This window comes from Indicator indicator, chromosome 11 (assembly GCF_027791375.1).
Source record: "Indicator indicator isolate 239-I01 chromosome 11, UM_Iind_1.1, whole genome shotgun sequence".
In the NCBI taxonomy this organism is placed as follows: Eukaryota; Metazoa; Chordata; class Aves; order Piciformes; family Indicatoridae; genus Indicator; species Indicator indicator.
The window spans coordinates 1,102,850-1,119,744 of NC_072020.1; the positions used below are offsets into that span (position 1 = coordinate 1,102,850).

The following is a 16,895-nucleotide window of genomic DNA, read 5'->3' on the forward strand; positions in this document are numbered from 1 at the left end:
TTCCCTTATCTAAAGCAGCAGTGTTTTGAAACTTTCTCAGTGAACTTTGTCTTCTAAATTCCAATTTCTTCTGCCCAGAGAACATTCAGATTCATCCCCCATCCCAAACTGCATCCCAAGACTCAGGACACCAGGAGGAGTGAGTCCATATTTTTCCGTAATCAGTTGACAAACTGTATCCATGGATACCCAACCTGATGGGTTACAGAATTGCTCTGAGAGGCTTAGCAGGGCTCTCTTCCCACACCGTGAGCTCCCTCAGGTTCAGCTCATATCATCCTGAGCTGAGTGTGCCAAAGTGCTTTTAAATTCAATCAGCTGCCACAAGTCTTAAGCAAAACAGGCAGAAGCAACTGATGCTTTATGAAGCATATCCTTCATCCAGTAAGCCACTTGGATAGCCAGGCAGAAGCAGGGTCATTACTGAGATGTCTGTATGCATTGAGGTTGGCACACGGAGCAGTGATGGGCTGTGTCACTTCAAACCTGCCTCATCTGTATTATGCATTTTCTCATTATGAGGAGAAAAGGATGAGGGACTCATGGTTGCTGGCTAGACATCAGCACAGCAGCCATGGAGGAGATGGCAAGACTGCACCAGGTAAGGAGCAGCGCTGGGAGCATCTGGAGCTGCAGCCCATGGTCACGGGCAGAAAAGCTTTTCTCCATGCTTTGGGCTAGCCTGGATGATCTGAGAATCTTGGGTAGGGCATGCAGGACTAAGAAGGCATTTTACATCCACACCTGCAGATAACTGGGATCTAAAAGCTTTCTGTTTTACTCCCTCTTTTCCATTAGAGTGAAAATGCAAGAGAATTGTTAATTCCTAAGCACAAAAATGGAAAAGTCTGTTAATAATGTACTTTGGGTTTGGTGGGTTTTTTTTCCTTTCCATTTAAATCTTAAGAACTACTCCTTTTTTTAATTTATTTTTTACATTGTTGCTTCTGTGCAGTTTCTCTCAATGCTTTCCCATTGTCTGGGTCTAGCAAAGCCAACAGGTTAGTACTGCTGATCACATCTGTGAGAGGCTCTGATCACAGGCAAGGAACAAACCATCCTAATCCCAGCTTAGACACACTGCTAAGTGACACAGCTCTGCAGGTTGTCCAAATAAAAAGCAGGACCCATATTCAAAATGAGAAAGGAGACTAAAAGAAACCATTAGCTACAGTCCCATCCTTTTGATTTGTAGAAAGAGCTTTGAGCCTGCAAGGTATTACACTGTAAAATGAGACAGGAGGATGGAAAACGTCTTCTAAAAGCCTTCCAAAAGGCAGTGTTATTAGTGTCACTTGGGATAACAGTTGTGGTGCACTAAGCTGTGGTAGGGATGCTGGTTTTGTCATTTTAGCAGCACATTGTAAGCTGTTTGCCAGAAATAACCCAAATTCTCCTCCACATGCTGCTCACAGTTTGCGCTGTTGTTACTCACAGTACAGTGGGTGCTCTGCAGCTGTGCAGTGACAGACAGTCTTTACCTAGAGAGTTTTGTGATCACTGCATGCAGAGGAGACAAAAAAAAAAAAACCTAAACAGCTGGTGGGTGGTCTCTAAGTGGAGCATTACGACTGGAGAGTTTAGGGTCACACTGGGAGGTTACCTGTTTAGGAGAAGGCTTTGGATGACTTCACAGAGCGGATGATGAGTGGGGACAAGGTGCAATAGAAATAAGGAGGATGGATGTGAAGGAGGTGAAGTTAGAGGGAAAAATATTACAGGTGATGGACAGCAAAGGGAGAAGTAGCAAAGAATTTGCTGAGGGAAGAGACTGGTCACCAGGGAACAGCAATGCTACCATCAGCCCAGTTCAGTGAAGCCCTCTTAGGAAACAAGCAGCAGGCTGGCAGTGGTAAGTGCTGTGCACGTCAAAGGGTACAGCAGTGCTTGTTTACCGAAGGCAGGTGGGTGCAGGGGCCAGACCCCCTGTTTCAGGCAGGCTTTCACCCATGCACAGTATTTTGGGGTTCTTTATTAGTCATGCTGCAGGCTACCCGAGATAGACCCTGCCCTGACGTGGTTTTGTTGATGTCTAAATTTTTTGTTCTGTGATGTCTGTAGGGGTAACAGAGACAGCATAGGGAAGGCGTCTGGCAGTCGACAGAGCAGTACAGAGAATGAGCTGAAGTGGGCAGACCACCAGAGGCCATGGAGCAGCACGGACTCGGACAGCTCCAATCGGAATCTGAAGCCAGCCATAACAAAGACAGCCAGCTTTGGTGGGATCACCGTCCTGACCAGAGGAGATAGCTCATCAAGCAACAGAAGTACCGGCAAACTGTCTAAAACAGGTAGCTTGTACTGTGCTGGGTTCACCACACTGCTTCTGGGAGGAGAAATGGCTGTACTGCTACCTGCCTCAGGCTGGTACCTCCCAGAATGGTTTGTGTTGGAACTGACCTTCAGAGACCTAGGCCAGGCTCTATGGTTGGACAAAATGGTATCCTGGGGTGCATTAGTCAAGGTGTGTCCAGCAGGTTCTCCTCCTGCTTTGCTCTGCCCTGGTGAGATCACAGCTGGAATACTGTATCCAGTTTCGGGCTCCCCAATTCAAGAAAGAGGGGTCTGGTGGAAAGAGTCCAACAGAGAGCTGTGAGGATGATTACGGGACTTGAACATCTCTCCTGTGAAGAAAGGCTGAGAGAACTGAGCCTGTTTCGTTTGGAGACAAGAAGGCTGAGAGGGGATCTTACTAATGTCTATCAGTATCTGAGGGGTGGGTGTCAAGAGGAGAAGGGGACAGGCTCTTTGCAGTGGCACCCAGTAAGAGGACAAGGAATAATGGACAGAAGCTAGAACACAGCAAGTTCCACCTCAGCATGTGCAGAAACTTCTTTACTGTGAGGGTGATGGAGCACTGGAACAGGCTGCCCAGAGAGGTTGTGGAGTCTCCTCTGGAGACTTTCAAATCCAACCTGGATGTGTTCCTGTGCACCCTGCCCTAGGTGATCCTGCTTTGGCAGGGTGGTTGGACTGGATGATCTCCAGAGGTTCCTTCCAACCCCTACCATTCTGTCATGCTGTAAATGGTGAGTGACATGAAGGCTTTCCTGTGCCTAGCAGATGAGTATATCCATCTATGTACAATGGGTAGCTGGTATGGGAGTTTTAGGAATCAAGAGGAAGACTTGGTGCCTGAGGTAAATGAGGTGAACATTTCCAGGAGCAGAGTATGTGCACATCCTATTTTGACCAGCCTGAAAAGGTGGTACTCCTTTCAGACAAAGCACAGGTTCTGTCTTTTTCTTAATATTAATCTTTTTGAGTCATGAAGAATGGAATGTTTTGCCTGATGAGAAATCAAAGAACGTTTTGCTGGTGCTAAAATGCAAACCCTCTGTATCTTGGACCACAGCCTCTCTCTTGCTGCTGGCAGATGAGGCAGTGTGCTGTAGTGGAGGCAGACAGAAGCTCTGGGCTTACAGAGATCCCACAATCTCTCCAGTTTCTCTTTAGCTCCCATTAAATGAAAGTACTATTTAAGGAGACTAAAACCTGGTGGGAATCCTACATTTATTTAGACTAACTGCTCGAGTACATTAACATATGGGGTCAGGATCTAAGTGACATCAAGCCACGCCATTAAGCTACTCTATTATATTTTTGTGTAAAAGTGCATAATAAATAATGATTCTATCAAAAGATTCCATCAGTTCATTAGATAAATATAGTACAGGACAAGTGGAAATCAATACTTAGCACTTAGTGCTTTTTCAGCTTGAGAGTGTTTTATGGACAGTACTCAATTTAAACCCAGTTGATCAAACCTAGGTTGGTCAGATTTCACTCCTATGCCCAAAATTGCATGGTAGTCTTTGCCATGATTCAGGATGCTGGAGAATGTTTTCAGAATAAATGAAGAAAATCTTTGACTTGGTTACTGCATATCTATAGAGCTGAAAATTTTACAGAATCATAGGGTCATTGAGATTGGAAGAGACCTTTGATAGCACAGAGTCCAACCATTAACCCAGCACTATTAAGTTCACCACTAAGCCATGTCCCTCATCACCATGTCTACACCTCTTTAAAATACCTGCAGGGATGGTGACTCCACCACTTCCCTGGGCAGCCTGCTCCAGGGCTTGGCAATACTTCCTGTAAGAACTTTTCCTGATGTCCAGTCTAAACCTCCCCTGGCACAACTTGAGGTTACTTGGGAGAACAGATTGACCCCTACCTCACAGCAACCTGCTTTCAGGTGGATCTAGAGAGTGATAAGGTCTCCCCTCAGCCTCCTCTTCTCCAGGCTAAACTCTTCTGTAGTGAGGGGCCCAGAATGGATCCCATAAGGATCTCCTCCAAGATTATATTCTACTTTGGTGTTATTCCATCCTTATGTATGTGAAATCCTATGGATTTTAAGGCATGAATTTAAGTTTGAAGGTTAGTCCAGTGTAGTTGTTTACCTCTGGCCCGTTCCTCAGCATGAGCATATGCATTTTTTCTGTTTGTATAAAGGCTAAATGGGCAACAGAGGGGGGCCTGAAGGATATAGCAGACCCTGGCTTTACCTCCACATTTCTTTATCTCCCAGGACTTTTCCCATTGCATCAGAATTCCATTTCATACACAGTGAATTAGGGAGGAGGCTCAGGTTCCTCATATACTTCTTTTTCTTTTTTTCATATCATTCACCTTGGGTAGAGTGAAGATATTTCTCTGCAGCATTATATTGCAGAGGGGCAGAGCATTTGAAATGGTGTCAAGGAAATCTAGTCTGGAGGGTTGAGACATTGAATTGCAAAACCTGCTTTTAAATGGCTGTTTAGTGTTGAAGTCACATGTATTAAAGGATGCTCTTAGAAAATGTATTGAAGGAGAGATCTCTGAAGCATGCCCATGCAGATGTAAACACTTCTGCACTCTCTATACACCAAACCCCAAACTGCTTTCAAATAAAAGCTTATAGTACATTTTTAAAGCATCAGTGATATTAATATTCCGTGTTCTTTGCAGAGCAATTATGTATTGTAAGTGACTTGACTTTTTTAAGCCAAGTAGTTAAATTTGAAAGCTAGTTCAGGCACATAAAGAGTAAAAAAAAGAAACAAAAGGAAGAAATGGGGGGAAAGAGCAAGACTGAATGTCACAACAAACGTACACCTTCCAAGCCAGGACACAAAGTCAAACTGTCAGTCAGCCTAAGGAAAGTCATAGAAAGTAATACCTGAATCACCATTTCTGTCCTCTCTGAAATGTTATTGAATGGCATTAAAGCAGAAAATGAATGTTCAAAGACTAATGGGAAAATCTGACACTTCATTGTGCCTGTTCTGCACTGGATCTTCCTTACTGACTATTCCCGTCATAGGCAGGGCTGGGTGTTCTGTAGCTCAGGACACATTTAAAGCTTGAGGACGCTTTTATTTGGGGGGATTTTGTTAATTTGCTGTTGCCTTTCAGGGAATTGGTTTTATTTTCTGTTGTCTTTCCCCCAGTGATTGAAATGGGATAGCAGAAGTGTAGCTACATTAGGCAAGCTGCCCTGGTAGGGTGGCAGAGCTTGGTAGGCACCAATTATGTCCCAGTTCTCCTCTTCCCAAAGTACTAATCTGTTCTCTGAAGTGCTTTATGATTCACTGTAACAAAATTAATTTTTTTTTTGTCTTGTGTATGAAGTCAGTCATTAGTTGGTCAAAATGTTCTTCATAGAAAACTGGAGAAGGGAGTTGTTCCAATTTAGAAGTATAGATGGATACCATTAGGTGTCTCATACACAACTAAGGCCTTAAGGCAGCTGGCATCCTTCCCCATGGTGGGGAGAGGTTGGAGTAGATGATTTCAAAGGTGCATTCCAACCTAAGCTGTTCTGTGATTCTGTGATTCACTGGCTAAATGATGGAAAATGTGATCATTTCAAATGTGAGCATTATTCTGTGCTTGTGATGGCATCCAGAAGTATTGTCACACAGCCTTCATGAGCATGGGGATAGGAAAGCTTGAAGGATTTTCACAGGTGGCTCACAGCTGCCTTTGAGAGTATATACAGTGTGAGACTCCACCTGGAACACTGCCTCCAGTTCTGATGTCCCCAGCATAAGAAGGACACAGAGCTGTTGGAGTGAGTCCAGAGGAGGCCACAAAGATGATCCAAGGGCTGGAGCATTTCTGCTGTGAGGACAGGCTGAGGGAGCTGGGGGTGTTCAGCCTGGAGAATAATCTGGGGGCACCTTAGAGCTGCCTTCCAATCCCTGAAGGGACCCTGCAGGAAGGCTGCAGAGGGACTTTTCCTAAGGGTGTCTAGAGACAGGACAAGGGGGAATGGTTGGAAGCTGAAGGAGAATAGGTTTAGACTGGATCTGAGGAAGAAGTTCTTCAGTAGGAGTGTGGTTCGACACTGGAATAGGTTGCCCAGGGATGTTGTGGATGCCTCCTCCCTGGGGCTGTTCAAGGCCAAGCTGGATGAAGCCTTGAGCAGCTGAGTCCAGTTGAGAGGTGTCCCTGCCCATGGTGGGGAGGTTGGAGCAGATGATCTCTGAGGTCCCTTGCAATGTAAGCCATTGTGTGATTGCATGGATATCAGTATTGTAGCCTTTCTGGGTAATTTTTAATATTGTCACCAAACATAAGTGTTCTGACCTTAACTCCTGGTAAGTCAGACATTAATGGTACAACAGCAGACAAACAGATACTGAAGCAGGGAAAGATGTCAGCCTCCCCTGAGGCAAAGAGAGATCCTAGAACGTGCTGTTCTCTGCACTAAAGTCCAGTGGTGTCAATTAGTCTTAGACTCTAATTGCGTTCAACAGTATGGGAATTAGAGCTTAGTAAAGGAATTCTGTTAATTGATTCTAGCAACCTGCACAAAAGATGGCTGTGTGAAACCCTTTAGGTTGTTATCTTCCTGGTTCTGATGGCTCTTTTCGTGCAGTGGTTTGGAAAGACTGAAAAGCACAGATTGTATATTGCAAATAAAATTTCCTTCTCTATTATTCTGGAACTTTGTTTATGTAGAGAGATATATTAAGCCATAACTCAATTTTGAGAGGGGAGTTAATAATTTAACAAACTGGCATTAGGTTGCATGCTGCACCTTGAGGCATCCTACGAGATGCTGTTGCATTCAGATCCCCAGTGGTACAGTGGACTGCCCAGGGCTGGCAAGCCATGTGTCTGCTGCTACGTCAAACACATGCCCCTGTAGGTGTTAGAGACATACCTGCTCAGCCATTAACACACCCATCAAGAGACAATCTAGCTCACCGGCTTCTGTGCTAGGCTTCTGTGCTAGCTTCCCTGACACATTACAACAGGTTTTAAAATGCATTGCTAGGAGGCAGGACAAGATTTTTTTTTGTCCCCCAAAGAAACACCCTTTGCAAGCCTACAGGTGTTTAAATAATTGTTGGAAGACTTAAATACATAACTGCTGCATCTTTAGCTTCCCTTAATGCATTTGCCATTCAGTGGAATATATTTCTCCCCCCCCTATTGAAAAGAAGCTGGCTTCACTGGGCTGTCAGCTGTGTTGATACAGATCTGTAAGGATCATTAATTTCCTTGGCTGGGCTCCAAGTAATTGGAGCCAGTCTAATCTCTCCTGTGAGGTGTTCATTGCTGCTGCTGTAGGGGAAAGACAATCATACTGCAGGCATTTAAATACTTTTATCTCCTTTTTAAAATATTTATTTATTTTAATTTTTTATAAAGTGTTCTGTAAATTCTACTTTTGTCTCTGAGTTTTGGAACTGGATTTCTGCTTGTTTATGATTAGCCTGGTGGATCTTGTGAGTCCAAGAGAAACTGCAGGGATGTTAATGCCCAGGCAACAAATCACAAGCCAAGTGTCTCCAGGTGTACTTTTCCATCAAGCAACTGTGCTGAAACATGAGTCTTTTAGAAGTGCAGCTTACAGAGATAATCTTATTCATATCAACACATACTATTATCAGAAATACAACCCAAAGCATGTGGTAATATTCAGAAATGCAAGTGATTTAGAAAAGTAGCAAATAAATATTCCTAAGCCAAGAAATTATATCCTAGACAAAAGTACTTCCAGGGGTGAGCAGCACTCTACTGTTTCTAGAAAATTGGCTATCTGGAGCACAAGTCTTATGAGGAGCAGCTGATGAAATTGGGGTTTGTTTAGCCTGGAGAAAAGGAGGCCCAAGGGAGATCTTACCATTCTCCACAACCACCTGGAAGGAGGTTGCAATGAGGTGGGAGTTCAGTCTGTTCTCTCAAGTAGCAGGCATTAAGACTAGAGAAAATGGCCTCGAGTTGCACTGAGGGAGGTTTACATCAGACATTAAGAAAAATTTCTTCATCAAAATGATTGGCAAGTACTGGGACAGGCTGCTCAGAGATGTGAGGGAGTCGCCATCCCTGGAGGGATTTTAAAGGCATGATGCTGAGGGACATGGTTTAGGGACAGACTTGACAGTGTTGGTTGGACTCGACCTTAGAAGGTCTCTTTCAGCTAAAATGATTCTATGATTCTAAAGAGTGGGTAAATCTTGAGAGCCCAGCTGATAAGAAAGGATAAAATTACCTCAGAATCATCAGATAGCGAGTGCTGACCCAGAGAAAAGAGAATGAGACATGCTGCATCACTCACTAGCACTCAGAATATTGCAAAATTAATGGCACCTCTCTGTGCTCTCCCTCCACAAACCCTCAAAGCTATTAAGCATTTGTGCTGATTTTCTGTCTCTTTCTCTTTGAACTGCTATATCTCTCAGAATACCTAAAAAAATATATTAATGGGAAGTGATGAGAATATGAAGGTTATTATTATGTCAGCTGTGAAGTGAAGCAGCAAAAAGAATTATAGAAGAATCTAGAAGAAGTAGCCATCATTGCATACTGGGGGGAAAAAAGGGGCTGGATTGTGTAATGGGGGCAAAAATCTCATTTACTCAAAGTTCCTTTCAGAAGTCTTCAGCAAGACATCTCTTAATGTGAATAAAGTCAGATAGTTCATTCTTTTTCTTTTTTCTTTTTTTTTTCTTTTTTTCATTTGCTTCAGTACTGAATTCATTATGTGGTGATTTCTTAGTTCAGATTTAGACACCATGAAAACAGCTAATCAGAGAGCTACAAAGACAAGATTAATTGGTGTTAATTTCCAAATATTAGTTTCAGAATGTACTTGGCTTAATATGTCTAGACTTAAAGTGATAAGAAATAAGTTGTAGTGATAGAAAAGAATTAAAATACATCATTTTTATACAGGATAAATGGGGGCAAAATTGGTTAAGTAGAGATTCCTGGAATAATTTTAAATTTTTTTAAAATAGTTATTCAGAAAAGTGCCAAAATGGTAATGTAAAATAAAAGAAACTCCAATTAAAATAGATTTTACTCTGGGGAGGAAGCATCCACACAGATTTTGCTTTCACACCTCCCTTGTCTGTGCCTTAACATCCTGCTTTAAGGAGGCTGTTCATCTGAGCCTTACCTGCTCGCAGATTGTCATTTTTCTGGGCAGCAAATTGAAATCCCAGCAGATAAAATCTCTGAAGTTTAGAAGCCAGTAATACTCAGGGTTTAAAACAAGGTGTCTCCTCATCCTTCCAGGCACAAATGTGTTTTAGCAGGTTTGATTTCTCTTGGTTGGTCAATTTTATTAGGCTAGGTGCTGCAAAGCCAGTCCCAAAAGTGTTAGGCTCTTAGGTAGCTTTAAGTTAAGCCATGTATGGTGCAGCTCCCTTGGTCCCTGGCTGAACTCAGTTGCTGGGTGGTTGGGTTTGCCACTTACAGCAAACATTTGGTGGGGTTTTGTGTCTTGTTTTGTTGGGTTTGGTTATTTATTTATTTTAGTTTTCATTCACCAACTCTGTGTTCCTTGTGAACTGGTACTTTGGTGTCGCAAATACATGCTGAGTGTTTTGTGCTCTCTTTGATAAAGGTTATTTACTGCATGGGGGCAGCAGGTGTTAGGAGAGGAAAGCGGTCTTTAGAATGGTAGAAATACCACTGGAAACGGAGCTCAGCAGGGAGTGAAAACCCCACTCCTGCCAGCTGGGCATGGACTAGTGCGTGGCTGTGTCTCTCCACTAGGCTCAGAGTCTTCCAGCAGTGCTGGCTCCTCAGGATCACTGTCACGAATACATCAGCCTCTCCAAAGTGCATCCCTGGTCCCTGGGGTGACAGCCAGCTCTTCAGGCAGCGTGTCCTACCCTGAGAACGGGATGAGTGGCCAGGTGGCCCCCAGCAACACCAGCTACATCATTCTTCCACTTGAAGCTGCAGGGATACCACCTGGCAGTATCCTTCTGAACCCACACACAGGTCAGTACAGTGCCCTCCTCCCTAATACTGTGTTCAGTGTTCATCTGGTGTTTATGATGTCATCTGGAGAATGGGCAAATGCCTTCTTTCTAGAAGTATTTCCCTTGAGCAAATATATGTAAAGAATTAGATTTGGCAGGTTTCAAATCTGCAGCCAAAACTGGATTGACTTTCTGAGGCTGTTGTGGCACAGCCAGTGGGAAGTGATACAAGACACTTGTGGGGCCCCAGACAGGATATTCATCTTGTAAAGGCTGGCACTCCTTGGCTGCAGATACACTTGAGATCCTGTTAGCTTCACTGAGGACAGATACTCACCCATGTGGAGTGTGCTGAAATACAGTGCTACCAAAATACGATGTCAAACTCTTAGAGATTCTGCTTAACTGCAGAATTTCAAAAGGCTTAAGGGCTGCATTTGAATTAGTACTTCAGAGTTAATTTTGCCCTGTGAGCTGTATGATTATGAATTGTATTTAAATTTGAACTTTTGTGATAAGAGTTGTAACCTTCTCCATCCCTGGCAGTTAGCAGCACTGCAGCGCACAAACCAGGCACTCAGTCACCCAAGCACTGTGGATGCCTCAGAAACCACTCAGCTGGAACCTGAGTGCTTGATGAAAAATTAAGGCAATTTGTTACCCCCTTGGTCCAGATGAAGTCCATATCATGTCATGCTATGACTCCCCACATTATTGTACTGACAACATTGAAAAGGTTGAGGGAGGCTGACAGTGATGATTCCTCACTGATTCGGACTGTTTCAGGGACCAGGACTGGCTGTGCTGTCAACCTTAGCTGAGTTATGCTGGGTTTAAAATAACAGCCTACAGTGAAATGTATTTTCCATTATACTGGGAGCTGAGACTTAAACTCTGAAATATTTTTTCCATGTCCTTAATGGAGTGTTCAGGAGCTTTACGGGGGGAATTTTTGTTTATAACCAGTCTTTAATGTATGTTACATCCCTGTGTTCTAGTAATTCCGTGCAAACGTGTAAAGCTTATTTGTAAGTTAATTGCTAAAATACTTGGTCAGGATTCAGTCAAGGAAAACAAAGCCTTAACAAGCTATTAAACCATGATTTTCACAAATACTTTGAGATATCTGGGGCTGATTAATACATATTAGCTCATATAAAATCAGGGAGGAGTTCTTGTTTGTTTAGAGTCAAATGTAATAAGGTCTTTCCAGAGAGGTGACTTAGTAGCTTGCCCAGACTTACACTTTTCGAAAGCCTTTACTATTTTGTGTACTCTTTGCCAGCAATTGCATCACTGACATGAGGTCCTAAGTCTGTCAGCATAAATGAGGGTTTGGACACTTCTTAAAAACTCAGTTAGTGGGGAGGGTAGAATGAGAGGTCGACATAAGACAAAAGCCATCATTATTCATTTGCTCATCTCTTATTCTGGTAGCTGATGGTTCTGTCTGTTATCTTGTGTGGTGTGTCCATACAAAACTCAGCAGGCCTAGTCAGAAGTCATCCTTCATTCAAGTGATAGGATAGGGAGAAACAGATGAAAGGAATCCTTTCATCTTCGGTTCATCTTGGGTGGGCTTGGAGCCCACCTGGCCACAGCAAGGATTGGAGGCTCACTACACTTGCAAGCCCTCAGAGCTATTTAAGAGGAACATGTCCTACACCTCTTTTGTCAATTTAGCAATTTGCAGCAGCTGGCTCACATTTCTCCATGGTACCTAGGGAGTCTTTATCTGCAGCAGGTACATAATGCCTTTCAATACTGTTGCTAGACCACAGCCACCTCATCTTCCCTCCTAATGTGTGCCTTGCTGTCTGCAGAGACATCCTTGAGAGTTCCATGTGTGTTGGTATGTTGAACATTCAGGCAGCAAATGGTTTTGTGTATATATAATTTTGTGTTTCCTTTAAACCCAGTGGTTTGTTTCTGGAAGTATACGCATAGTAAAGAAAACAGACTGAAATTCTTGTCCCAGCCATCTAGCTTCATGCTGCTGCCTGTGCTGGAAGTCAGGCTGTACTGCAGTGTCTACTGTGCTTTTAACTTGCAGGAAAACGCCTGCTGCAGATTTGCCACTCTTTGGGCTCAGAATCTTTGCATCTTACTAGGGTAGCGTTACAAAAGAAGCTCCATAGGGAGGAGACTGATTGCTGTGATCAGCTATCAAAGTGATGGATGCTGTCAATAACATAGATGAAGAGAAGACAGTTTAAAGAAAAGGAAAAAGGAGCTTTGTTTCCTGTAATGAATAGATTTTCTTTCCCTATGCAACACCATTCTTTAGCTCTTTCTTCTCCTCTTGCAGAGTGGCTACTTCCAATCTTTTTCTCTCTTTTGATCATGATGCCACGCCCTTTAGATTTTGCTTCCTTTCACACTACGTAGTCACTGACTGTGCAAGCCTCTAATGGCATCCACAGATGCCGTCAGTATCTCCATGATTCAATTATACCTCTCAGCTCCTTCTCAGGTGTTGACAGTCCACACTCTCTTTTCCATATCTGCAGTCTCCTTTGCATCCTCTGCTTTTCCTTTCTCCTTCCACAGAAGAGAGAAGCTTCTTGTAAGCTTTGCAAAAAGACCATTTATGTGCCACGCTATTTTATTTTCCATTCCACCTGCTTCACCAGTCTGTTCTGCCCTTTAAAGGATTGCTCTTGACACTTGACTCTTCTCTGCCTTAACCTCTTTGACAATTTAAGAGCATTTACATTTCATTCTTACTCCTTTGAATGACGTTGCAGTCGTTACCCTTCTGTCAGGGCCACAGTTCACAACTTACAAATGTCTTCTCTTTTACTGTCTGATCTCTTCTTCTCATTTCCTATTTCAAGATTTATTCATTAAAGGTCTTTGGGGTTTGGTTTGGTTTGGTTTGGTTTTCTTCTTCATCTTTAAAAGCATTGCTGGACCTTTTCTCTTCCAAGTCTGTCATCCTTCACTGAGCCATGGGAAGTGCCCCCTGCTTCTCTTCCAGTTTCCACTCATGACCTTTCTCACTGTTGAGTGTGAGACATAACCAGACTTCATCCAGAAAGTCTTGTTGCTTTAGAGAGAGAAGGCAAGGTTTTTTCTTTAGCCAATGCTCCTAATGCATTTCTGACCATGAGTGATAACAGGGAGGAACTGAAAGGCTGAGAAGTAGATAGAACAGGTAGAGGTTCTCATAGTGCCTGATCAGAAATTACGTATTTCACTCTTGCTCTCAGTCATTAAAGTTTCTCCAAATCAACCTTTTTATCTCAGATATTTTAGTTACCTACTTTAAGTGTTATCACTTCATTGCTAAAATTCCTTTTTTTTTTCCTCATGGAAATATTTCTAATTTCTTTGCTTTATGAATTTATGATGGAAGTTAAAAGAGAAGTGAGGTCATGGAAAATATTTTCCCTACAAGAGAAATGCCATTCCTTTCTTTGCAAGACAATGACTTGAGTGAACTTTTGGTTGGTTGGTTTTGGGGTTTTGTTTTTCATTTTCTTTTTACCAAACATTGCATTTGCAAGATTACTTCCACCAGCTACAGTATCTGAAGGAACTTAGTAGTTCAGCAGCTTAGTAGAACTTTGGACAGAGTCTATCCTGTGTATAAGAAATTTTCAAAGACATCTTAAGTGTTACTTCCATGATAACTTCCAGTGCTTCCTTCTCTTATTACACAGGGTACAGCTCTTAGAAGTGCAGTACTAGGTTTAAATTAGAACATGTAAATAAATTATTAACAAGGGTAGGTCTGGGTTTTTTCCTTTCCATACAAACCACAGTCTGTCAGGAGTAGTTGCGTGCATTTGGCTGCTATTGTGTGGCAGTAAAATGCACTTGAGTATTCTCTACCTCTAATGTTTCCTCCAGAGTTCAATTTTTACTGAGTTGATTTGTCATTGAATGGCTTCAGGTAACCATAGCATCTAAATCGTTTTATATCCATGGTAACCTTGCACCCATTCCTTGGAAAGTTATTGTGCCAAAACAAACATCTGCTGTCTGCTTTGTTTGTTTGCCTGCAAACAAACAAAAAAAGCCAGAAGATGTCTGCTAGTGTAATGAGTGATGAGCATGTTGCTGTTGGAGCTGGTCAGCTAAAGAGTGGTCAGTCAAAGCAAGAAAAGATCTTCTTCAAAGTGTTCAGCAAAGGCAGGGGCTTCTGTTTCAGGTCAGCCCTTTGTAAATCCTGATGGCACGCCGGCAATATACAACCCTCCCAGTAGCCAGCAGACGATGAGGAGCCAGATGGTGGGACAGTCTCAGCAGCAGCCTTCATCCCAGCAGCCTCAGCAGGTTCAACAGCCACAGCAGCAAATGGCAAGTCACCTGGTCACACAGGTAGGTGTGGTGGCCTTTGGAAAAAGAGAAGAAGCTTTCAGGGTTACACAGGATGTTCCTCTCAAGGGTAGGAGGGAAGGGTGCAGCTACACAAAATAACAGGGTGTTCTTCTCCTTTGAAACAAATGGGGCTCATGATCTGTGTTTTCAAGGTGGATGAAACAGATGGAGAGGAAAGATTCCTTTTTCAATTCCATCTAAAGCATGGCTTCATTTTGAAAAGGACTGTTAGGCAAGCTGCTGTATATCTACATAAATTGCTTTGGCAAAAAATTGCTCATAAGTGAGAGCTGAAGCATCCATTCTCAAACTAGTGCAGTCTGCAATTCCCTCCAAAGAGCCAGGGACCTTTCCTTGTCCCTTTTGACAGCAGTGGGATTGAGACAAAGAATCCAGTATGAGGCAGGGCTCTCCAAACTCTTCCATGTCTGGTAATGTCAGGCATGATCTATGGGTAGCCCACTCTCTGAGCTCCCATCCCCAGACCATGGGTCTTCTGTCTGCACCCCGTGTTCTGTCCAGGACTACCCTGAGATAGAAACTACAGGAGGAGAGGGCAAGAGCAGCGTTGTTTGGGCAAGGTGCTGCAGTATTTGGGTCTCTGGCCTCTGGGCTGCCCATGGCATGTAGCCAAATATGTCAGAACATGGGCAGTAAGGTTTGGCACTAGTTCAGACTTAATTTTGTGGATTGTGTGTCTGCTCTCCCAGAGCAGAGCAAGCTGAGGGAACTACTCAAGCAAGAATCCTGCATCCTGCTTACTCACAGAGCAGCCAAGATCTACTGTGGTACTTGTGTGGCTTTATAATTTGGCACAGTTTCATCCCAAGTTAACCCAAAATGCAATGTTAAATTCAGTGAAGTTGCTTTGATTTTACTGGGTTTGAACTTCCATGGGTTTGGCTCTTATTTCATGATTTACTCTTAGCAGTTTTAGAAGACAGATGTAGTACCAAACCTGTGTAAGACTCAAGTTAAATGAGAGATTAAAATGAAAGGAATAGTAAAGCTCTCTTCCAAGGTAATAGTGCTGTAGAAAATTGTTCTTTCATTTAGATAAACATCTGCTCCAAGCTGATGGACCTGTCTGTTGATAATTTGCAGCCTGCTCTTTGTCATTTTTTTTTAGCTATTGTGTTCTGCTAAAGCAGCTTTACAGTCATTAGTCCTTTGCCTATGACACACTCGGAGTTAAATCAGTCATTATCAGAAAAATTCAAATATACACTTGTACTGTGCTGCTCTTCCATTCTATCCCTCTAAATTAAATGTAGAATCATAATTTGGTTTTGCCTCACATCAGTAATAAAGTGTAGCTGTGGCTTTATTTAATCTAACAGCCATCAAATATATGAAAATAGGCAGGAAAATCTGTAATAAAGAATTGTCCTGGTACGAGGCTAAAATGAAGACAAAACCCACAGTAGGTGACCTCTTGTGCTTAGGCTGGTAATGAGTGACCTGCATTTTCAGAGCTGTGTTTGAGAGCTTTGCTCTCAGTGACAGAGATGTGGTTGTTGCTGTTGCTCTCTCTCTTCCTGTAGGTTGTATTCACTGTCTTTCCCTGTGTTTGTTTTGCAGCCTGTTCAGGCAATGCAGCCATCTTCTCAGTCAGTCCAATATCCAGCTGTTTCTTATCCTCCCCAGCATCTCCTGCCTGTCTCTCCAACGCAGCAGTTTTCTGTGGTACTAAAGATTTCATTTTTTTCAATTTTTTTTCCCCTTTCCTTGAAGTTGGGTGTGTGGACATGAGTATGCCCAAGAGCCTCTGGGGAGCACTGGGAGCACCATCCAGATCCTCCTTTGCCTTGATGCCTTTGCTACTGACAAGCATTTTGTAAGAGCATTCCCCCTGATTCTGGTTGCTACCCTGCAGGGTGATGTTAGGAGCAGGGCTCTCTACCTGGTTAGCAGAGCCTTCAGAAAAATGTTCTGTTGTGCCTGTGGTAGGAGCTGGAGTCTCCTCACTTTATGTCAAGGGACCTTAAACTGCTAACTTGGGCATTTGAGATTTGAGTTACCCCTTTTTATATTGACAAAGACACCTTTAGAGATTGTTGCTTTCTATAGTGTTTTATCAAAATACTAAATCCATCACCTGGATTTATTCCCTGGTGATACCACAGCACTTGGGAAAGAGAGCAGTGGTGGGGCAGCTGCAGAAGGTGTGCTGTGCTATGCATCATGACAAGCACCAGCCCACATCTAAAATAAAAAGAAATAGAGTGCTCTTCTGGAGTCTCAACCTGGCTTGGTGCTTGCAGGGCTAAGATTATCCTGTTTGTAAAATGAAGCTGACATTTTAAGAGGCACTACAATTACTATTTTTGTTTGTTTTGTTTTGTTTTC

General features: G+C 42.9%; 1 protein-coding gene across 1 annotated transcript in view; it reads left to right on the plus strand.

Annotated features, from left to right (window-relative positions):
* The window catches only part of ARPP21 (cAMP regulated phosphoprotein 21), a 106,974-nt gene that overhangs the window by 35,298 nt on the left and 54,781 nt on the right, over positions 1-16,895 (plus strand). Inside the window, exons 13-16 of the mRNA XM_054385102.1 lie at positions 2,062-2,294; positions 10,009-10,239; positions 14,377-14,546; positions 16,128-16,232. Coding sequence (XP_054241077.1) covers positions 2,062-2,294; positions 10,009-10,239; positions 14,377-14,546; positions 16,128-16,232 — 739 coding nt within the window. The remainder of the gene's footprint in view (positions 1-2,061; positions 2,295-10,008; positions 10,240-14,376; positions 14,547-16,127; positions 16,233-16,895) is intronic.